The 25,693-nt window shown below is 50.8% G+C and overlaps 2 protein-coding genes across 3 annotated transcripts; both read right to left on the bottom strand.

Moving 5' to 3' along the window:
• Positions 1-501: 501 nt before the first annotated feature.
• Positions 502-1,934, bottom strand: LOC142838703 (apolipoprotein F-like). The gene is made up of 2 exons (XM_075954294.1): positions 1,775-1,934; positions 502-1,620 (listed from the first exon to the last, which is right to left on the bottom strand). The coding sequence occupies exon 2, from the start codon at positions 1,598-1,600 to the stop codon at positions 857-859; it is 744 nt and encodes a 247-aa protein (XP_075810409.1). The 5' UTR covers positions 1,601-1,620; positions 1,775-1,934; the 3' UTR covers positions 502-856.
• A 4,154-nt stretch (positions 1,935-6,088) lies between these two features.
• Positions 6,089-25,086, bottom strand: Timeless (timeless circadian regulator). Of its 2 annotated transcripts, none has more exons than XM_075954431.1 (29): positions 25,002-25,086; positions 20,960-21,086; positions 20,673-20,826; positions 20,472-20,586; positions 20,315-20,377; positions 19,044-19,145; positions 18,750-18,905; positions 18,394-18,527; positions 18,122-18,209; positions 17,691-17,867; positions 16,920-17,137; positions 16,588-16,691; positions 16,317-16,486; positions 12,896-13,030; positions 12,645-12,796; positions 11,334-11,431; positions 11,129-11,249; positions 10,841-11,042; positions 10,457-10,602; positions 9,774-9,850; positions 9,574-9,685; positions 9,407-9,489; positions 9,053-9,195; positions 8,529-8,709; positions 8,376-8,444; positions 8,166-8,284; positions 6,938-7,151; positions 6,732-6,848; positions 6,089-6,627 (listed from the first exon to the last, which is right to left on the bottom strand). In XM_075954431.1, exons 2-29 carry the CDS (start codon positions 21,039-21,041, stop codon positions 6,557-6,559), a joined length of 3,603 nt encoding a protein of 1,200 aa, XP_075810546.1. In that variant the 5' UTR covers positions 21,042-21,086; positions 25,002-25,086; the 3' UTR covers positions 6,089-6,556. The 2 variants fall into 2 exon arrangements, with proteins under 2 accessions (XP_075810546.1, XP_075810547.1); XM_075954432.1 differs by lacking the exon at positions 25,002-25,086 and adding an exon at positions 22,170-22,245.
• Positions 25,087-25,693: the final 607 nt, after the last annotated feature.

Below are 25,693 nucleotides of genomic sequence, written 5' to 3'. Positions count from 1 at the left end.
GGCGGACCTTAACAGAGATTAGTGTGATAGTGATGGCTTCCCCAACACTGACCCCCCTTCCTCCCGTGGGCCCCAGTTCAAACACTAGCCCCTCCCTGAGGCCCTGAAGCCATGAACAATTAGGGCAGAATTGCCTGTGATTGTCTGGGAGGGGTGGATGAATGCTCAGAGAAGGACCCACGAGCTTCTTCTGTCCCTCAGAGGGAGGGTCAAAAATCAACAACCTGGCTGGAGAGATGGCTCAGAAGTTAAGAGCAGTGACTGCTCTTCCAGAGGTTCTGAGTTCAGTTTTCAGCAATCACATGGTGGCTCACAACTGTCTATAGTGACACCTGGTGTCCTCTTCTGGTGTGCAATCATGTACCAGCAGAACGCTGTATTCATAATAAATAAATAAACCTTGTAAGACACTCGGAAGGCTGAAGTAGGAGTCTGATAAATTTGAGGCCAGCCTGGGCTACATAGCAAGTCTGTTTCAAAATAACAAAACAAATCCAGACATGGTGTCGCATGCTTTTAATTCCAGTACTTGGAGGCAAAGGCAGGTGGATCTCTGAGTTCCAGGCCAGCCAGGGTTACACAGTGAGACCCTGTCTCAAAAACAAAACAAAACACTACCCCTTTAATATCTCAAAACAAATGAAAATGAACACACCGAGGTACAGCATTCATTTGGGGAATTAGAAAGTGTTAAGTCGGTGAAAAGAGACATCTCAATACCGAGAGTGTGCTCACACGGATCAAAGGAAGATGTGCGTCAATCATGAAATACTGCCAGCATCTAGCTCCATGTTACGCATGGTCTGTGTGTGCAGACTGGCTATGAGAAAGTACGCGTGATGCCCATGAGGACTTGCTAGCCAAAATAACTCCAAAAATACTCCAACAGGAGGCTCATGAAAACACGTTTCAGAAGGACTACCAGCCGAGAAATGAAGTATATTTTATCTTCTGTGGAGAGTGTGGCATTCTTAATTTCTGGGCTTTTCATCATCCTAATGCGTACTTCTTCCAAATGTTCCCAAGACTCGATGGTGCACTTCTGGGTGACATTGGCCACAGAAGCCTTGAACTCACTCACCACGTCGATAGAAGGGAACTTCTCAGCAAGCTCAGCAAGAATCGAGGCACTTTCTTGGAGCACCCATGCTCCTTCATCCGGACACGTCTCGGGCAGCATACCTGAGCGCCGCACCCTTCTCAGTTCCCCAGGGAACCCCCCCAGGCCCCTCAGAACCTCCTCCTTGCTGCGCATTTGACTCTGGAGGACCAGGGTTTCGGTGTCATCCTCCCCTCCTGCTTCACTGAGCTGAAGCTGCAGAGACTGGGCCTCAGCAGGGCAGCCCACGTCCTCCAGGGCCACTTTTAGCGCTAAGAGGGACAAGTGCTCAGGGAAGGGGGCTAAGGAGGGCACTGTGTTCAAGAGGACCTGGCAGGTGCCAGGGGCTGGAGGAAGGATCTTCCTGGAGAGCACATTTGATGTAGATTCAGTCTCTCTGACGGCCGGCTGAACGGGCAGAGCGCCAGTCTGGGGGTTCCTTGGAAAGGGGACCGCTGAGGACAGTAAGACACAGCCAAGGAGTAAGGCAGCCTGGATCATGGTGGCTCCGTTGAACCGCTCTGTTGGGAAGGAGAAGAGTTCAGAGAAAGGGGGGTGGGGGAAATGCCCCACGTGAACAGGCGCCTAGAACAGTCAGAGCTAGGAAGAGTCCTAGTCTCGGGAGACTTCAGCTTCCCTGTGTCTACCCCCTTAGCGGCTGTTTGTCATCCTCACCTGTCCTGAAAGCAGTGGCCAGAAGGACGAGGTGGTCCTCTGTCTTGTATGGCTGCCTTGTGGATCGGATGACTGAAAACGATCATTCTCAAATATTTATTACCTCTTTCTAGGCTAGACTTTGTCCAACCAGCTATTACCTCATCCTGACACGGGGCTTCCTCCCTGTGGCTCTGTTTTCCCCAGACCATCGTCCGGTAAACCCAAGCTCTTATTTGGTCATAAACCAGACCAGACAAAGTCCTCTGTATCTCCTAGGTAACGGAAAGTTTGTTCTCTGTCTTTCGAGTCGGGGTCTTCTGTGTCCCTGGCTGGCCTGGAATTCCATTAAGTAGCAAAGGAGGACCTTGAACTTCTGATCCTTCTGCCACCCCCTCCCCAGCACTGGGGTTTACAAGTATGTGCCAGCATGTGCGGTGTATGTGGTACTGGGAATCACATCCAAGGATTCATGCATGTTAGGCAAGCATGCTACCACTGGACCACCCCCTCAGTCCATACAGGGGTGCGTGAGAGAAAGACACCATGTGACAGAGCTCAGGTAGAGGGCTTCTTGTTGGGGTACAGAACTAAACAGAATTCTCAAAAGAAGAATCTCAAATGGCCAAAAGATACTTAAGGAAATGTTCAACATCCTTAGTCATCAGGGAAATGCAAATCAAAACAACTCTGAGATATCATCTTAAACCTGTCAGAATGGCTAAGATCAAAAACACCAAGATAGCCTTTGCTGGAGAGGATGCGGAGTAGGGGGAACACTCATCCATTGCTGGTGGGAGTGCAAACTTTACAACCACTTTGGAAATCAGTGTGGCGGCTTCTCAGAAAGTAGGGAATCAACCTACCTCAGGATCCAGCAATACCACTCTTGGGCATATACCCAAAAGATGCCCAATCATATTACAAGAGCATTTGTTCAACTATGTTCATAGCAGCATTATTTGTAATAGCCAGAATCTGGAAACAACCTAGATGTCCCTCAACTGAAGAATAGATAAAGAAAATGTGTTGGGAGGCAGAGGCAGACGGATCTCTGTGAGTTCGAGGCCAGCCTGGTCTACAAGAGCTAGTTCCAGGACAGGCTCTAAAACTACAGTGAAACCCTGTCTCGATAAAAGAAAAGAAAAGAAAATGTGGCACATGTACACATTAGAGTTCTACTCAGTGGTAAAAACAATGACATCTTGAATTTTTTTTTTTGATTTTCTAGACAGGGTTTCTCTGTGGCTTTGGAGCTTTGACATCTTGAATGTTGCATGCAAATGATGGAAATAGAAAACACTATTCTGAATGAGGTAACCAAGACCCAAAAAGATGAATATAGCATGTATTCACTCATAAGTGGATTCTAGCCATAAACAAAGGACATTAAGCCTATAGTTCATGATCCCAGAGAAGCTAAGTAATAAGGTGAACCCAAAGAAAAACGTATATAGACCCACCTGGAAAGTAGAAACAGACAAGATCGCCTGACAAAATTGGGAACATGGGGGTGTGGGGAGAAGGGAGAGTGGAAGGGAAAGAGGGAAGGGGTGAGGGGAACTTGAGGGAATGGGATAGTTGAGATGGAGGAAGGACAGAGATGAGAGCAAGGAAAGAGATATCTTGATTGAGGGAGCCATTATGGGCTTAGAAAGAAACCTGGCTCTAGAAAAATTCCCAGGAATCCACAAGGATGACTCCAGCTAAGACCTTAAACAGTAGAGGAGGGGGTGTCCGAACTGGCCTTTCCTTGTAGTCAGGCTGGTGAATATCTTAAACACCATCATAGAATCTTCATCCAGCGACTAATGGAAACAGAGGCAGAGACCCGCATCGGAGCAATAAACTGAGCTCCCAAAGTCCAGTTGAAGAGTAGAAGGAATAAGAATATGAGCAAAGAGGTCAAGACCATGATGGGCTCACCCACTGAAACAGTCTACCTGAGCTAATGTGAGCTCACCAACTCCAGCCGGACTGGGAAGGAACAAGCATAGGACCAAACTAGTCCCTCTGAATGTGGGTGACAGTTGCATGGCTGGGGCAGACTGAGGGGCCACTGGCAGTGGCACCAGGGTTTATCCCGACTGTTTGTACTGGCTTTTTGGGAACCTATTCTCTTTAGATGGATACCTTGCTCAGTCTAGATATAGTAGGGAGGGCCTTGGACCTTCCTCAAAGCAATGTGCCTTATACTCTCTGAGGACTGGATGGAGGTGGGGTGGGAAGGTTTGTGGAGGGAATAGGAGGAGAGGAAGTGGGAACTTAGATTGGTGTGTGTAATGAAGGGATAGTTTTTTTTTAATAAGCAATTTTTAAAAAAGGGAAGATAGCGATTGTGCACAGGAGATGCTCTTAGTGGCTGCAGCTGAGGACATATCCTGTCAGGACCCAAAGGGCAGGCCAGTGCAGATGCCTGATTACAAACAGTCTCGAAAAACAAAAGATAAAAATAAAAAAAAGAGAAGCATTTGGCTTTCACTGTTTTCTAATATGTTTTTAAATCCTTACAGTCTGCTGTGTGAGGCATGCTAAGGTGACGGGTGAAGTCGCCAGGGGAACCAACCCCATGATGATAGGATCAAACACACTCAGTCCTACCTCCACCTGCTCACAAGGGGGCCAGGGGGGGTCAACTTTGATAAGGCAGTGGTCAACGACTGTAATCAATAGTCAACCCTGCTTATGTAATGGATTTCCTAACTCCCCCTGAAGGTCAGAGTTCTGACGACAGCAGTCAAAGGCAACACAGAGCTCAGCCTGATCACAATGGGGAGGGACAGGCCTGCATAGCCCTTCTGGAAAAAAAGCGGTACTTAGAGGGCACGTGAGAAGGGTTCAGGACCAAGAGATGCCAAGACTGGCTAGAGCCAGAAGGTACCAAAGTCCTTGGAAACTGTACTTCTTTCAAGACAGTTTCTCTGTGTATCCCTGGCAGTCTTAGAACTCACTCTGTAGACCAGGCTGGCTTCAAACTCAGAGATCCACCTGTCTATCTCCCAAGTGCTGGGATTAAATGGAAGTACCACCAAGTCCAGCTTGCCATTGGCTCTTAATGGTCATTTTCTGAATCTTACCTTCAGCTTGGCTGGGAGCCAGGGGCACGAAGCTGGCTCCAAGGCTGAGCACCTGCCCTTTGTTCATACAGAACATTGCATTGCCCAGGACTTTCCCGCCCGGTCTGTTGTCCTTTCCTTTGCCCTATGCCAACAAACAGGTTTAAACTGTAGCTTCTGTGTGTCCCCGGTGCAGATGCGTTAAGAACCATTCTCAGGCTGGAGAGACGGGTGGAAGAACCCCAGTTCAGTTCTTAGTGTTCTACTGCTATGAAGAGACACCATAACCACACAGCTCTTATAAAGGAAAACATTTAATTGGGGGTTTACAGCTTCAGAGGTGTAGTCTGTTATCATCATGGTGGGACTGAGATCTTTACATCTTCACTGGCAGACAACAGAAGGTGACTGGCCTGTTGCACTGGGTGTGGCTTGAGACTGAGATCCCAAAGCCCACCTCCACAGTGATACACTGCTCCAGCAGGACCACACCTCCTAATAGTGCCATTCCCTTTGGGGGTCATTGTCTTTCAAACCATCACAAGTTTCTGGTACCCACACCCAGCAGTTCACAACTGCCCATGACTCATGACTGTAGCTCCCAAGGACCCAGTGCCCTCATTTGGCCTCTTGGGTACCTATGTGTACACACACATCTGGTACACTTACACAGGTATGCCTATAATGAAATAATTTTTTAAAGATTCTCGCTGGGTGGCAGTGGCACACGCCTTTAATCCTAGCACACAGGAGGCAGAGGTAGGCAGATCTCTGAGTTCGAGGCCAGCCTGGTCTACAAAAGCTAGTTCCAGGACAGGCACCAATGCTACAGAGAAACCTTGTCTCAAAAAACCAAACCAAACAAACAAACAAAAAAGATTTATTCTTGATACTGTTTGGTTGACTTTGTTACTTTGTTTTCTGTTGCTGTTGTTTTTTAAGGTAGAGTTTCACTAGCTTGTCCAGGATAGCCTCAAATTCAAGTTGATCTTATCCCTCATGAGGAGCTGAACCAACAGGATGCACCCTATGGCCAGCAAGATGAAGCTTCTTGAGGTTACATTGCTTTTGTGTTTATTAGGGAAGGTTGGAAGAAAAGAGAAGTCTCTCTTTCTAAAATTATATTTATTGGGTCAGGCTTGGTGGTATACCCACGCTTTCCCCTTCCTCTTGTGGTAATTCTCTGCCTTTACGCTCAGCTCAGATGATTTTAACTCTAACTCTTAAAGTTCTTCCAAAAACACAGAGAAGGCTGGAGAGCTCCGAGTGACATGTCACATCAAGATCAGCAACTTTTAATCTTACAGGCTTAATGTGAGACATAAATCAAGAATGTCTATCATCTTGAGAGCAGCGCATCCCAACTTTCTCTCAGCTGCAGGAATGGGCTCAACCATGTGTCCTGGGAGCAGCCATGAAAAGGAGAGGGAACCCAGGGCCTTCTGAAGACACTGAGAAAGAGGCTGGGACCCACCTCCTCCAGCAGAAAGCCGAAAGGGGGAGTGAGTGCAGGCTGCCCTGTGGAGCTAATTTACTCCTGTTTCCTAGGAAACGGTTCCCAGAAGAGATTGCATCTCCAGAGACCAGCTGTACACACAGATGAACCTGGGGCAGGACTGGCCCGCAGAGTCCATCCAACGCTGCTGCCTAAGATCCTGGCCATCAGCGTAGGGAAGGGCACCTTCAATGCGAGCAGAGCAGCTTCTATGCCTCAACTGTGTCCGTCTCCAGGAGAGGCGCCTGGCTTTCAGTCCTCATCATCATCCTCAATTTGAAACCGTTTCTTCTTGTGGATGACTGGAGTTCCCAGCGCTGCTGCTATGGAAACGACAGGTGAGACAGAGAAAACATCTGAGTGTAAAGGCTAAGGCAAACAGCAGAGTGTCTTCAGAAGGAAGGGCGGGTCCCGATCAGAGCCCTACCTGGCCCCTGCCCCTCGTCATCTTCATCACTGTCCAGCAGCTCTCGCTTCCTGGGCACTATTTTCCGTTCTTCCTCCCCAGGAGTCTCTTCCTCTGAAGTAGCTGTAAGACACAGAACTAAGGTAGGGGTCGGCATCACCCCCAAACTCCTTCCCAGCCCTCACACCCACATGAGTGGAACCAAGAGGTGAGCAGTGACACTCTACCTTCTGGGGACACCAGGCCTGCTTTCTTCTTCCGGGCCGACAAGAGGGCCCTCAGGGCCTTGGCTCGGTGCTCACTGGGACTCTGCTCTCCAGGGACTCCTGGGTGAAGCTCTCGCTCCTCTTCCCTCTCCTCTTTTTCTTGTTGATTCAAAGATGCTGCCATTCTGCGAAGCTGGGTGGAGCTCAGCTTGGCTGGAATCCGCCAGAAGGTTTCCTGCAGGAAGACAGCAGATAGATAAAGTACGCAGAGAGTACCAGCCTCTCTGGCCACTGGATTCTCTATTATTCACTGGATGAAGAGAAATAAATTGAATAGTAAAATATAAAATAATAAATATGCGGAGCCGGGCGATGGTGGCACACGCCTTTAATCCCAGCACTCGGGAGGCAGAGGCAGGCGGATCTCTGTGAGTTTGAGGCCAGCCTGGTCTACAAGAGCTAGTGCCAGGACAGGCTCCAAAGCCACAGAGAAACCCTGTCTCGAAAAACCAAATAAATAAATAAATAAATAAATAAATAAATAAATAAATAAATAAATAAGTATGCGGAGAATAATGGAAAGGAATTGTGAACTTGACGTCTTCATTTAAAGCATATATCCAATGTATAGCTCAGGACTCCATCAGGCGCCCGGGAAGCCCAGCTGTTAACAGGAAATGCAGGAAAGGAACCAGGTGGGACCCATGCTCAGAATCGATGGGAGAAGAACATGCTATAGAGCTGCTGGGTTGGGCACCAAAGTAAGTGCGTTTGATTCATGGGTTGGACGGCAGTAAGCCTGCTTCTCTGAGGAAGGGACACTGAGTTGATCCCTACTAGTTGAGGTTCAACAAGAAGATGCGGGGGTGGAGTTTGCACGTCTGTGTAGCAGGAGTCTTCCAAAAGGAAGATGAACTGGCTATGCATCCGCAGGATGGAAGGCGGCTCGGGATGACGGGGAGCAGGGGTGTGTGTGGAATGGCCATGCAAAGATGGCATGCCACCTGGAGGCTGTGACGCACAGAGAGGGTCTGCATGGGAACTAGGGCATGGACTTAGGAAGGAGAGACAGTAAGACCTGATGCAGGAACCCTGGTGAGCACAGACAAGACAGCAGGGAAGAGCAGGGCAACAAGGGGTGTTCTCACAGGATCAGGAACCCTGCCCCACCGTGCCAGCTCAACTGGCCGGCCCTGAGGTGGGGGGCTGGGTCCCCAGCCTGCTGAGATCATCTTGCTTTGACACTTGCCTGCCCTGAGATGGGGGGCCGCATTCCGAGCTTGCGCAGAAGATGCTGAAACTGTGTGTTCTCCATTGCTTCCTCATTTTCTTCTGTCAGGGGCACCAAAGGGATGCCTTGGGAGCAACCTGGAGCAGAGCCACAGCACGTGGTGAGGATGAAGGCAGGACTTGCCTCAGCCGCAGGAGCCCAAGCAGCCCTGGTCTCCAATGCACTCACCAGCCTCTTCCTGGTCATCTGCTGCACGAGTCAGGCAGTTCTGGAGCCACAGGAGGGGGGCGGAGAGGCCTGAGTGAAGAGGGAAACTTGCACTTGGTCCCCACCCCCTCCTAGCCTTCCATCTCTGACATCTCTCCCAACCGAAGTCCTCACCTTCCCGACACAGGCTCTGGCCAAGGTCTTCAGCAGAGAAAAACGAGCTACCCTGAACTGCTTCTGCTTCCAAGCCTTCCTCTTTCTCTTCATCTTCCTCACTCTCCTCCTCCGACGAGTGTTCTTCTTCCTCCTCAGGATCTTCCTGCCAAGAATCTTTCAGGGACTCATCTCCATTTGACTGAAATTCATTGGAAACAGAGGTAGGGTCTCAGGGGAACATTGGGGCTTTGTTCCCTCTCCACCCACTGAAGGGACCTGGCCTGAATAGCCTGCAGGAGCAGGAATCCAAGAGTGCTTTCTGGGGCAAGACCCAGGCTGGAGGAGCTGGGCAGTGGTGTACACCCTTAATCCCAGCACCCATAGGCAGAGGCAGGTGGATCTCTGTGAGTTTGAGGTTAGCGTGGTCTACAGAGTGAGTTCCAAAACAGGCTCCAAAGCTACACAGAGAAACCCTGTCTTAAAAATCCAAAAAAAGGAGAGGAACGGAAAGGAGGGAGGGAGGGAGGGAGGACGATGGTTACCATGGAAGAGGGCTCCAACTTCTTTCTTCGTTTCTTGTATAGTTGCCGCCGCTCAGACACTAACCCCATGGCCAGCAGTTTATCCACTATTCGAGCCCGAGAACGTTTGGCTGTGATGTTTTTCATGATATGACCAAGAACATCTGTAGAGAGAGTGCGTTTGGATGCCCTAGAGCAGCAGGGAAGGACTGAGCAGTGGGAATCAAAGGCCAGCTTAGGTCACTCCAAGGGACACAAATGTGGCAAGGGAGCAGAAGGGTGGGACAAAGCTTCAGTAGGAATGAGAGGCAGCGGGGAAGAGGGCAGCTTGGCTCTCAGCTCTGCAGTTCCTGAGCATCTATCTCCCCGACTCACCATCAGAATCCCGGAACTCCTCGAAGAGCCGCTGCAGTTCCAGTTCCTGGTCCTCTGTCCACAAGACAATCCGGGTCCCCTTCCTGTTCAGGCAGGTGTCAGTGCGGGGGGAGGCTTCGGGCAAACAGGGTTCCTGACCTCCACTCCCTCCAGAGCGAGGGCCTTACCTGTGGAAGTCCTTGACACTGTTGGCCAGGCCCATCCGCACCAGATGGTGGGTGACCTGCTTGCGTGTTCGAGTTTTCAGATGCGCGAGGATGGTTTCCACGACATCTTGGCCTGTGAAGGAGAAGCAGCGGGGCAGTATGAAGGAGTCTGAGGGCTTAGGCTGCCCCCCTCAGGCTCTTGAGACCTCAAAGCCTCTCACCTTCCACATCCTTATGGGCGAGGTACAGCTCCTGAAGCTGGGCCTCTTCCTCAGCGCTCCACGCAGCGGCTCTCTGGCTGGAAGACACGAACAGTGAGAAAGGAACAGGTGCACGCAGGCCACTGGTTCATAGAGACAAATCTGGAGCTCTCCCCCATAGCCCAGAACAAAGGGTAAAGGAGGGGACGCAAACAGGCAGGAAGCAGAGGCCTTTGCTCTCCTGCATAAGAATTTAAAGGCCAAAATCAGGAGATTTCTGATTCTGGAAGTACAGAACCTGACACTCCGAGGACTAAGAGCAGTGAGACCAGAGATAAGGACAGGAGGACAGCCATTTCTGTGAAACGCCTTGTTTTAGACAAGGTCTCATGTGACCCAGGTGGACCTTTACTCTCCTCTCAGAGCTGGGCTCAGCCACGGCCTCCACCCACAGCCTGACTTCCTGCACATTTTAAGAAAGCACATGTGGACTCTCTGGGGATCACCCCACTGTCATCAGTAGCCACTGTGAAGGCTGCTGACAGAGAAGGAAACGGAAGGTGACAGACTTAGGTCCAGTCTTGTTCCTGGCCTGGGTAAGCTCAGGAACAGCATTCACCTCATGGGCCTCCTCCCTCCCTTCCGAAAGGAGAAGAAACGTTAGATCACATGATGGTCGCGCCTCCCCAGCCCCCCTTGCTCACCCACTGTCCAGGGAGCCATATCCCTGAGTCATCTCTCGAACCACCGCAGTGTTCTTCCAGAACAGCAGCTCCACAAAAGCCTTTTGGTTAACTGCAGCCATTGCGAAGAACTTGCCAAGGATGTATTTGGCAAAAGTCACCAGTTCCTGTAAGAAAGAAAAGCTGCGATGGCACCTCAGCCCAAATGACTCTGCAGACCTGGCCCCGTTTCTCTACCCGTTCCCAGCTTGCCTCTGCCTCTCCTCTCTCCTCTCTCCTCTGTGCGGCTCCCTCAACCTGCCTGCTGACCTCTTCACTGTGTGGATGAGGATCTCTCCGCCCCGACGCCTCCTTTTCTCGAGAATCACCCACACCCCACGTGGCCACCCTTTGACAGCCCCTCACTTTGTAGGCTCCAGCAGCCGGGTCACTCAGCAGCCGGTTAAAGAGGCAGAACAACGAGAGCTGGAAAAGCAGGGCTTCCATCCCCAGGTCATGGGCCAGCCGGTGCAGCATCTTGGCAACACAGTGGTTGGTGTGGGCGCTGTTCTGCCGGTAGCTCCGCAGCAGACTCACGTAGGCTCGCACAATGGTTGAGCATGCAAAGCTGCACCAAAACACAGAGGGAAGTTATTCAGCGTCGGACAGCCGCAGCTCAGCCTCGCAGGCCCCAACAGTCCTCTCAGGCCGCACCGTTTCAGGTAGTCCAGAAAGTTAAACTCTTTCTCTGACACCTGGACCACCTGCAACTCCTCTTCCTCCTCCTCTGCCTCCTCCTCCTCTTCTGCATCTCCTTCTATCGGCTCCTGCTGCCCTGGACAAAGAGTGAGGGTTACTGGGTTTCTGCCATGCTGGTACAGGGCACAGCTGGAAGACACAGGAAGGGAAGGAGACTCACTCGGAAGGGGCGCAGCCAGGATTTGTTTCAGCAACTGCATTTCTTCCCCTGGGGAAATGAGCGGAGAGCCAAACACACTTCCTTCAGGCCACACCTCCCTGGGGACAGACAGACAAGGCTTTGAGCACAGGAAACTGGAGTTGCAGTTAGGACTGGAAGAGAAAGTGTCAACCCAAGAGAGAACGTGAACTGCTACCTCAGTGATGAGACAGGCTAGGGAATTTTTCTCACAAGGCACGCTGCTCTTGGAGAAGACCTGAGTTCAGCTCCCAGCACCCATATGGCAGCTCATAACCATCTGTAACCCCAGGTCCAGAGGATCTGAAATCCTTTTCTGGCAAACAGGAACAAATGTGGTGCATATACATGCATTCAGGCAAAATGCTCACACACATAAAATAAAATAAACCTAATATACATATCGAGAGAGAAGTGAAAAAGACTACCAAGTGAGGAACACGGTAGTCATGTCTGCAGGTGTACATACAATAGACTACTCCGTGGTAATATGGGCGGCAGGGCTGCGTCCCCAGCACCCCGGCTGCCTGGCTAGCTTATGCCCGAAATAACAATACACAAACTGTATTCATTTAATCACTGCTTGGCCCATTTCTATCTAGCCTCTTCTAGGCTAATTCTCACATATTAATTTAGCCCATTTCTAATCATCTATGTAGCCCCCTAGGTGCGCTTACTGGGAAGATTCTAGCCTAAGTCCATCCTGGGTCGGAGCTTCATCGCGTGTGTCTGCCTGGGAGCTGGGAGCATGGCGTCTCCCTGAGGCGACTGCTCCTGAGAGGAGAGCTGTGGAGTCTGAGCTCACTTCCTCTTCCTCCCAGCGTTCTGTTCTGTTTACTCCTCCCACCTATCTTCTAACCAATGAGGGCCAAGCAGTTTCTTTTTATTTAACCAATGACCTTCCTCCATCACTACTCAAGTGAGGAACACGGTAGTCATGTCTGCAGGTGTACATACAGTAGCTCTACACAGAAGCCACTAAAGGTCAATCATCAACATGCTACCCATGGCTAACCTTGGCTGGTAGAATTGCATTTATTTCTTCCTCAGTTAACTGTGTTTACTAACACTTCTAAAAACAAAATACTCAGGGAGGAGAGATGGTTCAGCAGTTAAGAGCACTGCCTGCTTTTAAGCGGACCTGGGTTCAATTCCCAGTATCCACATGGCAGCTCAGAGCTCTCTGCAGTTCCCGTTCCAGGAAATCTGACCCCATGGCAAAACACCAATGCACATTAAATAAGGCCTCCCCATCCCTCAGAGCCCAGGAAGAAGGGGACACAGGGTTCTTACCGGGCAGACCGCAGGAGGGCCAGGGCTTGTGGGGCCTGGCCAGCCAGAAGGCAGTCTTGGATCCTCACCATGGCGTCAAGCCGCTGCTCTTCCACGGGCACCTCTGAGGCCGCATCAAAGGGAAGAACGGAGTCGACACTGAGCTCGGGATCCTACAGACAGACACCGCCATGGGAGCAGCGCTGGAGGAAGCCCAGGCTGTCTGTAAGAGTACCGTCCGCACAGAGGATAGGCCTTCTCTAACTACCGACCTGGGCACACCGAAGCAGCTGCTCTTCCAGGGCTGGCCACATGGCCTCCAGCTCCCCAGGACCAGCTGAGACATTACCAGAAGCAACATCTTGGTCTTGAACCTTCTTTTTCTTTTTTCTCTTTTTCCTTTTGTTCTACGGAGAAAGAACTGTTTGGTAACAGCAGAAGAGCCACAGAAGTCTCTACCCTTCAGTGTTAGAGAAGTGGAATGCAGACAGAGGACACGGGGAGCAGCAATGGACACTACTTCCTTGTCCTCCAGAAGAAACAAGCAAGTCAAGAGAAAATGCCATCGCTTCAGTGCATTCGGAGCTATGATGAGGAAGAGCACAAAATGCCCATTTCTTTTGCTTGCCAAAAGCGGCAATGTCTTTTTTTTTTTTCTCTGTAGCTTTGGAGCCTGTCCTGGAACTCTCTCTGTAAACAAGACTGCCTTCAAACTCAGAGATCCACCTGTCTCTACCTCCCGAGTGCTGGGATTAAAGGTGTGTGCCACCATGCCTCGCATGGCAATGTTTTTCTATTTTTTTTTAAAGATCTTATTTATTTATTATATATACAGTGTTTTGCCTGCATGTGTGCCTGCTATCCAGAAGAGGGCACCAGATCTCATTACAGATGGTTGTGAGTCACCATGTAGTTGCTGGGAATTGAACTCAGGACCTTTGGAAGAGTAGGCAGGCAGTGCTCTTAAGCACTGAGCCATCTGACCAGGCCGACAATGTCTTTGATTTTGTGTGTTCACGGGGATGCGTGTGTGCTGGCACGAGAGCAGAACAGAGAGAAACCTGTGGGAGTCAGTTCTCTCTTTCAACCACGTGGATCCAGATGACCAAACTCCACCTGTCAGGCTTGGTGCCCAGGGCCTTTACCCACTGACTATCTTGTCAGCCCAGGAAGACCTGAAGACGATTATGGAGCAGAGAGTTGCTGTAGGGACGGACACACAACTGGAAAACACGTGCAAAGTGAGGAGGAGGCCCAGCATGGCCCAGCAGGTAACAGTGCTTTCAGTCGGCCTGACGACTACAGAGCCAGTGCTGGAGGAACAGAACTGATTCCACGTTTGCCTTTGACCTCCACATATGTGCCATGGCAATGCTCCCCCACACATACACACATGAATAAATAAATGTAAAAGGCAAAGCATGTAGAAAGAAAGCCTAGAACCTTTCCTTTCTGAAGACCAGGCATATGAGTTAACCCGAGCTTTGCATTCTGCTCCCAAGAGTCACGGCGGTGAACGGCCCACTGCACAGATAATGTGAGAGTCACGGCTGTGAACGGCCCACTGCACAGATAATGTGAGAGTCACGGCTGTGAAGGGCCCACTGCACAGATAATGTGAGAGTCACGGCTGTGAACGGCCCACTGCACAGATAATGTGAGAGTCACGGCTGTGAACGGCCCACTGCACAGATAATGTGAGAGTCACGGCTGTGAACGGCCCACTGCACAGATAATGTGAGAGTCACGGCTGTGAACGGCCCACGGCACGGGTCACGTGAGAGTCACGGCTGTGAAGGGCCCACCGCACGGGTCACGTGAGAGTCACGGCTGTGAAGGGCCCACCGCACGGGTCACGTGAGAGTCCAGTATATGGAGCCTTAGGCACAGGGATAACGCTAATGGGCATTAGCACAGCAGCTGCCACACAGACAACTAAGCAGAGGACAAGCCACTAATGCTCAGAGTCCAGAGCGCAAAAATCAAAGTCTTCTTCAATCTTTTGCCTTTCAAGTAAAGTTCTGGCAGGATTTTTAAAAAATGAGATTTATTTTTATTTTATGTGTCTGAGTGCTTTGTCAGCATGAATGTATGAATGTATGTGCACCTCACGTGTGCAGCACCTGCAGAGGTCCGAAGAGGACATGAGTAACCCCATGAACTAGAGTATAGAGCACTGTGAGCTTCCTTGTGTGTCAAGGAACTGAACCTGGGTCCTCTGCAAGACCAGACAGTGCTCTTGGGCACGGAGTCATCTTTCCAGCCTTAATTTCTTTAATATTTATGTGCATGAGTGTTTCGCTATTGTACATGTTTTGTTATCATATGTACACACACAGCATATGTGACTGGTGCCCTGTGGGGTTCTGGGTAACCTGGAAATGAAGTTACAAATGGTTGAGCCTACACATGGCCCTGGGAACCAAGCCTGCGTCTTCTGCAATGACTGCAAGTGCTCTTAATCGCTGAGCCACATCTGTAGCTCAGTTCTGACACTGTATGATTATTTTTATTTTATGTTCACTGGTGTTTCGCCTGCATGTATGTCTGTGTGAGCGTGCCAGATGCCCTGGAACTGGAGTTACACACAAGTGTGAGCTGCCATGTGGGTGCTGGGAATTAAACCTGGGTTCTCTGGGAGAGCAGCCAGTGCTCTTAAGCACTGAGCCGTCTCTCCAGACCCAGATCTGACTTTATTTTATTGTATGTGTGTGTGTGTGTGTGAGTGAGAGAGAGAGAGAGAGAGAGAGATAGAAAGGGAAAGATAGCCAGACATATGGAAATCAGAGGACACCTTGGAGAAATCGGTTCCCTCCTCCTATCGTGAGTCCGAAGGCTCTAAGGCAGGGCACTAGGCTTGGCAGTAAGTGCCTTCACCGGCTGAGCAGTCTTACCAGCCCCAGACAAAAACTTTTTAAAAAATAAACGTGTTTACCAGGCTAAATCTCTGTGCATCTAAGACAGAGACCCACTGGAGATTTTGTTGACTTTCTGTCTTTGGCTTTTCATCCACTAATCAGTTTTGGACACAATTTCAATTTAGGAACCTAGAGACATGGGGGCTGGAGAGATGGCTCAGTGGTTAAGAGCATCGCCTGCTCTTCCAAAGGTCCTGAGTTCAATTCCCAGCAACCACATGGTGGCTCACAACCATCTGTAATGAGGTCTGGTGCCCTCTTCTGGCCTGGAGACATACCCGCAAACAGAATATTGTATACATAATAAATAAATAAATAAACATTAAAAAAAAAAAGGAACCTAGAGACTGACATACGTTGTTTGAGTGTATTCTAACCGAAATTAATGGAGGACCAACCTGGCCAGGTGGTGGTGGCGCACGCCTTTAATCCCAGCACTTGGGAGGCAGAGGCAGATCTCTGTCAGTTGGAGGGCCAGGCTGGTCTACAAAGTGAGTTTCAGGACAGTCAGGGCTAAACAGCAAAACCCTGTCTTGAAAATCTCCCCCCCCCCCCAAAATAGGACTAGCCTGACCTCCTGTGTGAACCTGTATGCATGAATGCACAGTACAGATTGGCTTGTCTTTCACTATGCCTTCTACCTTCCCCTTTTGAAATAGGTTAAAGATGAACCTACCGGGCAACTCCACACTGGCAATACCATGAGCCTCAATGCGAGGAGCCCTGTCCTTCACCCTCCCCTCAGCTCCTCCCACACCCTGCAGCTGCCCAGTACCTGCACCATCAGGTTCCCACGGCTTCGACAGAACCGCTCCAACATCTTGAGGAAGAGGTGTGTGGTTTCCACCAGGTCACGAAGGAATGAGCGTGGGTGGTACCTCTCATCGAATTTCCGGAAGAGCGCCAGGAAGAGCTCTCGATACTCCATCATATAGAAGATGTTGTCTAGGGGTGGAGACGAGAAGGAATGAGAGGGACCGGGAAAGGAAAGATGACGCCGGGATGTGGAAGGATGAGACTCTAGTTAAGAAGCGGGAAGGCCTCACTTTTGATGATGCGGCTGCTCTCTCTCACAGCCTCGTCTGGGGACATGTCCATCTCATTCACTGTGGCCAGCAGCTCCTGATAGGCCTTTAGAGCCAGATGCATCCTGACAGAGTGGGGGGCAACAGGTAAGACGGAGGCAACTAAGGCTTTGGCAAAGGTAAATGTCAACCCCCTCCCCAAGAGTATCTCCAAAATGAGAAGACACACCGGTCCCTCCACTAGCCTGACCACCTCAATTTTGAAACAGGAAAAAGACTATGCACGATTCTGGTGGTCAGACTCCCAGCAGGCTAAGGTATCTGCTGTGATCCCCAATGCCCTTCCCACTGACCGGCGTGCCCAGGACGCGGCCTCCTTGCGGTCAGTCAGCATCATCTCATAGTAGTTGGTGAGGTTCTGCTCCACGAAGTGGAAGGTACGGACACTGAGGGTCTCGGAGACAAAGCCAGGGCGGAAGGAGGCAGTTCGGTTGAAGGCCATAAAGAACGCTAAAGCCCACATGTAGTAGGTCTCATCATGCTGCTGGGCTCGCTCCCGAAGCAGGTGATCCTAAGAAAGAGACCACCATGACCTCAGGGCTTCTACCTCCCTCCTAGCTGCTCTTGCCTGAGATGAGGGGTTAGACCCTGGACATCAACACAATATTTCCTAGGATCTACAATTTCCAGTTTCCTCTTGTTCTCCTCAGCTCTGTTCGTTTCTCCTCCCTTTCCTCTGAGGAAATTGCTCCAGAGCCTTCTTTTAAGAAAAGATTCATTTTATTTTGTAATTCACACGTCTCTGTGTGGGTGTGTAAAGACTGCCAATGTCCACGGAAGCCAGAAGAGGGCATCAGACCTGAAGCTGTAGCTCTAGGCAGCATCAAGCAACCTGATCTGGGATGCAGCTCTCTGCAGGAGCAGTGTTCTCAGCCAGTGAACTGCCCAGTCCCACGGAGAACTTGTCTTTCAGTCATGCGAATAATATTCATTCTGTCAGGCCCACTCCCTCCGCAGTCCACACAGCCAGCCTTCCACGGCCCCCCTGTCCTCCTTGCCAACCACTGACCACACTGCCCCTCTGCTCTACCCCTAACGGCCTAGACGTCCTTCCGGGCTCTCACCTTGACTGCACCCATGAGTGGGTTGTAACAGTTCTCCAGGAACTCAGAGCAGAAGTCCCTGAGGAAGAGTCTCACGTTGAGGGCAGAGCGGCGATGAACAGACAGCTCCTGGGCAGCCTGGCGACGCTTCGGCACCCTCCGGGGCTGCTTCCCCAGATCTGAACTGTAGTTTTGGAGCTGAGGGTATGGGTTGCACCATTAGAGTAAGTTCTGACTGCCCCACACCTTGCAGTTCTTTCTACAGGCACCAGCCTGTCTTCTTGGGAGAAATGCCTAGAAGGGTGTCTGCCTCTGGTACTGGTGATGGCATCAGGGGAGACAACACAGTCAACACCACCTCTACTGTGGTCACCAATCTCTGAGCTAGAGGACAGAGCCTTCCTCAGGTCCTGCAACTCCAATGTTTCTGCCCAGTACTTGTGTGTACTCACATTGTGAAGGCCTTTGTGAAAGATGACGTCCCTCTCCCCAATGGACTTCAGCCCCTTGACAATGTAGGAGCCCCCAAATCGAGAGTGCCTTCAAGGGAAAAAAAAGGTTCCAAAATGAATCCTCAGTTCCCTTAAAGTGGAGGCAACTCTCTTCTGTCAACAGCTTTGTAAGAATTCATTTAAAATATTATTAAGCAGCCCCAGCCTCAAGCTGTCCATGTTGGGTGTTTGCAGCTGTGACCCAGGGCACAGCAGAGCATACCGCCACCTACCTGTTGCTTCGCTGGAGGGCTCGAGTTCTCTTCTCCGCCATCTCCCGCTGGCGCAGAACCTCCAGTTCTGCCACATCTGTGCTTCGCTCCTGAGCCAAGCGTCCCTGCCCTACTCCAGCTAGCTGTTCAGGGATCTGGATTGGGAACGAGGAAGAAGAATCAGAATCAGGACATGCATTTCTTAAGCCTTAGCTCACTCCTAGTAGGAACGAGAACCACGGATGGACATACATAACTGCTGACAGGCCTCGGACAGTCTGGGCACCAACTACCTGCCTCCCCATCATTACCAGAGCAACAGGCCAGGTGACAGGAAGCACAGGGACGGAGGGAGCAGAAGAGTACGCAGGGCTCACCTGGTCTCGGAACATGAGGGAAACAATCTCCAGCACATGCAGACTCCACTGCTGCTCAGCAGAGGAGCTGGACAGGAAGAGGAGCAAGTCGTCCATGCCGCTGAGATGGATGGCCCAGAGAAGCCGGTCATGGATGCTGGCATCATCATCGATCCTCTGAGTCGGTGGAGAGGGAGGAAGGACACGCTCAGCTCCATGACTGCCCCCAAAGTCCCCAAGGCAGAAGACAGAAAACCTGGAAGTAGAGAGTTCACCCTAAACAGCACAAGAACTCAGATGCCCCAAGACCCTCACCTTCTCCTGTTCAAGGTCAGCTGGGACATGGAGAATATTTCTGACCAACAGCAGGATCCGTTCAATCAGCAAGTTGTCTTCTTCCTGCCGATTCTCCCAGTCCTGGGCAAAAAGAGAAAAAAAATGGCACACACAGACACATAAACGTACACTAATAACTAAATCAATTTTTACTTTTTTAAAAATTATTTTATTGGTGTTTTAGCCTGTATGTTTATCTGTGTTAGGGTGCTGGATCCTGGAGTTACAGACTGCCATATGGGTGCTGGGAATTGATCCCGTGTCCTCTAGAAGAGCAATCAGTGCTCTTAACCACTGAGCCATATCGCCAGCCCTAACTAAATCAATTTTTAAAAAACAAAAAGAAAAGCCAGGAATGGTGGCATGTCTTTAACCCCAGCACTCAGGAGGCAGAGGCAGGGGAAGGATCTCTGAGCTTCAGGCCAGCCAGGGCTACAAAGTGAGACTGTCTCAAAATAAACAAACAAACAAACAAATAGTAAATAAATATAATAAAATAAAACAAGAAGAGAGTGAACCAAGCCCAGAGGTACAGCTCTGTAATCCCAGCTTCTCAGGAGACTGGGACAAAATGACTGCAAGTTCAAAGCCTGCCCAGGTTACAGAGTGAGTTCAAGACTATCCTGGGCAGTATGGCGAGACCTCACCTCAAAAACGAGAAAGAAAAGAAGCTAGGGATCGATTTCAGTGGTAGATTCAATCCCCAGGACTATGGGGCAGGGGGCAGAGGATGGGAGTACACAGCTATAATCCCAGCACTCAGGAGGAAGAGGTAGGAGGATCATGAGTTCAAAACCAGCTTCAGCTACACAGCGAAGTAGTGAACTGAAGTGTGAAGCAGCCTGGGCTACAGGAGACTCAATCTCAGCAGTAAGAGCATCGGCTGCTCTCGCAGAGGACCGTAGTCAGCTCCAGTTCCCAACCATCCACAGCTACGGGTCCCGGGGATCCCATGCCCCTTCTGACCTCCGAGGGCACCCAACACATGATACACATACATACATGCCAGCAAAAAACACATACATATAAAATAAACTTTAAAAAAAAAAGAGTAAGAAAGCAAAGAAAGTGGGATGTGTGTATGTGTGTGTGTGTGCGTGCATACGCGTGTGCGCACAGCAGTCCCCAGGCGGCTAGAAACTCCAGAGTGGACTTCCATATCACTAAGGGCTGAGGACCTTCCCCGGCACTGCGCCTGGGGAGGTAAGGCATCCTCTCCTGTGGGAAGCGGAGGGCGGAGACTCACTCACCAGCTGCAGCAGCTCATACAGGGTTTCACTGAGGACTCCAAAAGCCTTCTCACTGGCAAAGGCCTGTTGAACAGGGAACAGCTGCGTGGTAGTGCCCATCTTCCCCTTCATCCCTCTCCATACTCGGACCTAGCGCCTCTGGAGAAAGGCTCCTCACCTCTTTGTAGGCTTGCAGGTAAGTTAGAACCTGCAGGAAATGGTGCCGCACACTGGGGTCCTTAGGCACGCTGCCAAAACAGAGCAAGGCTGGCTGAGTCAAATTCACCATCAGCCTGGGAGACAACGAAGGAAGAAGGAATTAGGTTTCCTTGCCAACAGATGTTGCACTTGGCAGAAGTCAACAGGCCAAGGAAGGAACCTGATAACAGCATCGAAGAGGGGCTTGTCACCCCGGTGCTGGGTGAGGATGGGCAGGAGGTCGCTCTGCAGGATCTGTGCAGCCCCCAGCTGCTGGCGCACGTCTCTCGTCTCGTCCTCATGCCTCAAGTACCGGATCAGATCCTTCACACTCTCTTCAGAGAGAATAAAACACCTGCCTGTGACCCCAGGTCACAGGAGCTGCCCCCGCCCATTCGTACACAGCCCGAGGAATCCACCAGACCTCAATCAGTGTGTTTCCACCTGATTCCTCGGATGAGCGCTTACCTAAGCAATCTGGCTCCTTGTGGTAGGTGTCCCCTTCCAAGTACCCAAGGGCACTGCACGTGGCGAGAAGTTCACAGTTCATCACGGACAAGTTCAGACACCAGAGACAAGGGAGAGGGCCAGGGCCCTGTGTGGTGAGAACAGACAAGCGAGGGCTCAATACTCAAGAATATTTTGGGCTTCACTTTTGTCAGAACTAAAAGTGATGCTCCCAGGCCAAGGAAAAACTATTTTTTAATCTTTTTTTCCCCTTTTTGGTCTTTTGAGACAGGATTTCTCTGTGTAGTCCTGGCTGTACTGGAAGTCTCTCCGTAGACCAGGCTGGCCTCGAAGTCACAGAGATCCACCTGCCTTTGCCTCCCAAGTGCTGGGATTAAAAGTGTGCACCATCACCACCTGGCAGGAAAGTAAACTTTTTACTAATCAATTGTGGTGCTTGGAATCAAACTCAGGGAGGCCCCTGTGCATAGTAGGCGAGGCTTCTTTGTATTAAAAACTAAAGAAACTCCAGTGTATGAATTAAGACCTGGCCCACACTAGAGCCAGATCCTGAAACCAAAGAAACGTGCTTCAGAGTTAAGACCACCCAGCAGGAAAAAGGAGGACTGGCTCTGGGACCTTCACCTCGGGAGAGCTCTGCTCTTCGTCTTCTACAGTTCTTCCTCATGTGGCCCTGGTCCATATGTACACAGGAGTTAAGAGCCCTAGCTGTGGGCTGGCAAGAGGGCTCAGCAGGTAAGGGTGCCACCAAGGCTGAGAACCTGAGTATTTATCCAGAGCCCCACACGGTAGAAGGAGAGACTGATGCCTGCAAGTTGCCTTCTGACCTCCACATGTTCCCTCCCTCCAACCACACACTGATTACAAGATTTGTGTATGTAGGGGGTGGAGTCCACAGGGGCATATATGTGCTTGTCTGTGTACGTGTGTGGAGGCCAGGGGTCAACCTCAGGTATTGTTCCTCAGGAGCCTCCAGCTCATCATTTTGAGACAAGGCCTCTCACTGGGACTGGGGGCTTACTGATCAGACAAGAATAGCCAGACAGAGAGCCCTAGGGATCCTCCTGTCTCTGCCTCCTCAGCGCCGAAATTACAACCACAAAGCACTAAGCCTGGCTTTTAACATGGTGTTGAGGCTCAAATGCAGGTCACTGTGCTTGTACGACACTTCCATCAGCTGAGCTGCCTCCAGCCCCGGGGAGAGATATACCTCATAGGATCTCCGTGGTTTCTGAGGCCCTGAGATCTGTAAGAAAGTTCCTCATCTGGCCCAGCAGAAGTCAGCTCTAGCAGACCAGAAAGTAAAGTCAGCAAGCGGGAACAATCAACCCAAACCCCTCCGCGGCCCCAGCTGCAGCACTTTCCTTTCAAGAAGCATGCCCTCATTCATCCAGGTCCCTGCACCCTCTCTAGGTAACCAGGTGGGCACAACCCAGACTCCTAAGTGACTCAGGACCTGACAGTAATACCCCAGATGCACAAAGCACCCTCTACTCTTTACCCACTCCTGGGGGAGATCAGAAATCTTCACCAGTCACCACCCTCTACAGAATGCACTGAACTCAGTAGCTCTCACACGGGGGATAACATTAAAGGCTGCAGGATGCAACCATGCACTGTGAGGTCAGAAGACGGCGTCAGAACCTAGCTCACCGCACGCTGCAGCCTGCCCACCCTCTACCAAATCAGTCTCAGTTTGGGCCTCTGGAAAAGAAAGGGTACTGGCACAGTCATGGAGCGGTCTGCTCAGATTTCTCTTCAAGGAAGTTTGTGCTGGGACTGGAGAGATGGCTGCTCTTCCAGAGGACCCAGGTTTCAATTCCCAGTTCCCACATGGCAGCTCACAGGAGAGCAAGTGTCTCTACAGACAACTGCATAAACTCATGTAATTAAAAGTAAAATCTTTGGAGCCTGGTGGTGGCGCATGCCTTTAATCCCAGCACTCGGGAGGCAGAGGCAGGCGGATCTCTGTGAGTTCGAGGCCAGCCTGGTCTACAAGAGCTGGTTCCAGGGTTCTAGGACAGCTACAGCTGTCATACAGAGAAACCCTATCTTGAAAACCCCCCAAAAAAAGGTAGTATCTTTGGGGGGGGGGGATTCAAGGTCATGCTGGGGACGCAGCTCAGCTGGTTGAAAAGCCATCTCCTCTCCCGGGCCACATGCAGACTTCTACCTCATGGCATTTACATTCTGTGTACATACTAAAGCAGGATGTTGGCTGACTCCCCTCACTAACCTTAGAGTTTCTAATCATCGTGGATTTTTCAGGGTATGGTTACTGATTTCCAGGGAGTGGAGCCTGGGCAGTGTTCTGATAATGCTACTGGGTGCTCAGGGGATGGAGTTCAGCTGGCTGCCGAGGACACAGGAAGCCCTGGGTTCCACTCCTATTGCTGCTTACACTGGGAGTAGGGGGGCATCTGTAACCCCAGCACCTGGGAGCCTCGGGCAGGTGGATCACAGGGCAGAGACCAGTGTGGGTAACTCAGGGGGCCTCTCCCTTTAACTAAGGCAGGTTAGTTAGGATGTCGTGTCAAGGCTTGGTGTGCATGGGCCTTGGGTTCAGCTCTCACTGTGGGAAGATGAGAAAGGAAAGGAAATGTTCTCAGGTGCCTCTGATTCAACTCAGCCGGCAGCTGCACTGAACGTCAACTCTTTGACCCAGCAATAACATACGTGCGTGCTTGATAAATGCCATTTCCTAGACCAAAGCAGACAAGTCTAGGTAGTGGGGTGGGGGTCAAGGCTGGAAATCTGGAGGCATCAGGACTTACGGCAGGGAGCACAGTGAGGATTTAGGGAGGACTCCCTGTCACTCTGCCACCGTAACTGCAGAACGAGTCCTCATCTCTGTGCACACCGTATCATTAGGAGCTCAGCACACTTTGTTAAGAGTCACTGCTAAAAGACAAAGGTACGATAAACTTCAGGAACACAGAGAGAGCGAGAGGCTAGCCTGGTCTACACGGGGAATTCAGGCCAGCCAGGACTGTCCTTTATTTACATGTCGACTTGCAGGAATCTGTTCTCTCCTACCACGTGGGCTCTGGGGATTGCACCCAGTTCTTTAGGCACAACAAGCTGAGCCATCTCGTCTGATACAGAGACCCTGTCTTTTAAAAAAGTAGGGCTGGGGAGAGTGACCAGCTTGGAAGGCTAGATAACTGGAATTGCTGGATATTAGGGCAGCCACACTTACTCCTTAAAGACATGTTCACCTGAGAGAAGTGGCGAGAACGTCCCAGGAAAGGCAGGAAAAAAAAAAAATCAAAAAGCAGGTAACACATCCTTTCCCTGAGGTTAGGAGTCAAATGGGATGGGTAAAATGGAGTTTCAAAGTAAAGGTAAAACGACGGGCATGGCCAGGCAGTGGTGGCGCACGCCTTTAATCCCAGCACTCGGGAGGCAGTGGCAGGCGGATCTCTGTGAGCTCGAGGTCAGCCTGGTCTACAAGAGCTAGTTCCAGGCCGGCTCCAAAGCCACAGAGAAACCGGTCTCGAAAAACCAAAATAATAAATAAATAAATAAATAAGGTTCTAGTGACAGCATCAAAGACAAAGAAATGGCACTCCCGGAAAGAAGCTTAATTCATGGCTCTTATTCCAGCTGATATTCCCAACATAGAGGTCGTATCCTCCTACCAAATCGGGGGGAGGGGGGTGAAGAGAATTAAACCCAGTCTATAAAAACCCGAAAGTCAACTCCTGACGGCCATCGAGCCGATGAGTCCTCGGGTCAGGACTGGATGGCAGCTGCAAGGTGGCAATCACCGCTAGCCTCCTGCTCTGCTTCCGGAACTCTTGGGCTCACATCCCCAGGCCCAGCCGAGGTACAAAGCTTGCACAGAGACGCGGATCCGCGGCTAGGACTCTGCAAGCCCGCCGGGGAGCAGCGTCAGAACGCGCGTGCGCGCCGGGAGCCCCGCCCCGCCCCCCGCCTTTAAACCGCGCGGCGGGAATCGCGGCCTCGGGGACGTGGTCGCACATAGCCCCGCAGCCTCGGAGCTGCCCGAGACGGTCCTGGGTCCTCTCGATACACTCACCTGCTCTCTGTGAGTTCCCCGGAGCCTCGGACAGCCGGAGGCCCTGAGGTGCGGGGCCACTGCCTTTCCCGCCACTCGGCTGGGAGCGACCGGTCTGCGCCTGCGCGGGGGCGGGGCGGGGCGAGCCGGGCAAATCCACTTGACTCCGGGAGAGGGGAGAGGTGTGATTGGTGATGAAATAAGAAGGTAAACCAAGAAGGATTGTTTTATCCGAGTCGGACGTCTGCACTCAATTAAAAACCAAAACGCTATGGATTTTCTACTGAATTATAATATGAATCCAGGTCGAATTAAAGTAGAATTTACAGACATTCTTCCCCCTCCAGCCTGATGGACTATTCCAAAGTCTTAAATAGCTCGTTAGAAAAGTTGTGTTTTATTTGGAAGTGCAGAGTTGTGTTTTATTCGCTAGAGTTAGGGTTGTCTGTCTTACTATAGGGCATACGTTTTAAAGCTTGCGAAGTATATACAGGAGACTCAGAATAGGAAGATCTGCAATAAATATTCATTGTTCGGTTCAGGGTCACCTGCACCCCTGCCGAGACGTCGCTATTTTACCAACAATACAAGATAGGGCTCAAAAAATCATCTCCGTAATTAAGCATTGCTAGAGGAGACCGCTGTCTGGGGCGTGGGGAGGGAGAAAGGGAAAGACATACAAAAGAAGAAAGACGGCGGAGATAGTGAGGGGA

This window comes from Microtus pennsylvanicus, chromosome 20 (genome assembly GCF_037038515.1).
Source record: "Microtus pennsylvanicus isolate mMicPen1 chromosome 20, mMicPen1.hap1, whole genome shotgun sequence".
Lineage (NCBI taxonomy): Eukaryota > Metazoa > Chordata > Mammalia > Rodentia > Cricetidae > Microtus > Microtus pennsylvanicus.
Note: the sequence above shows the minus strand (reverse complement) of the source record. Positions and strands in the feature narration are given on the sequence as shown.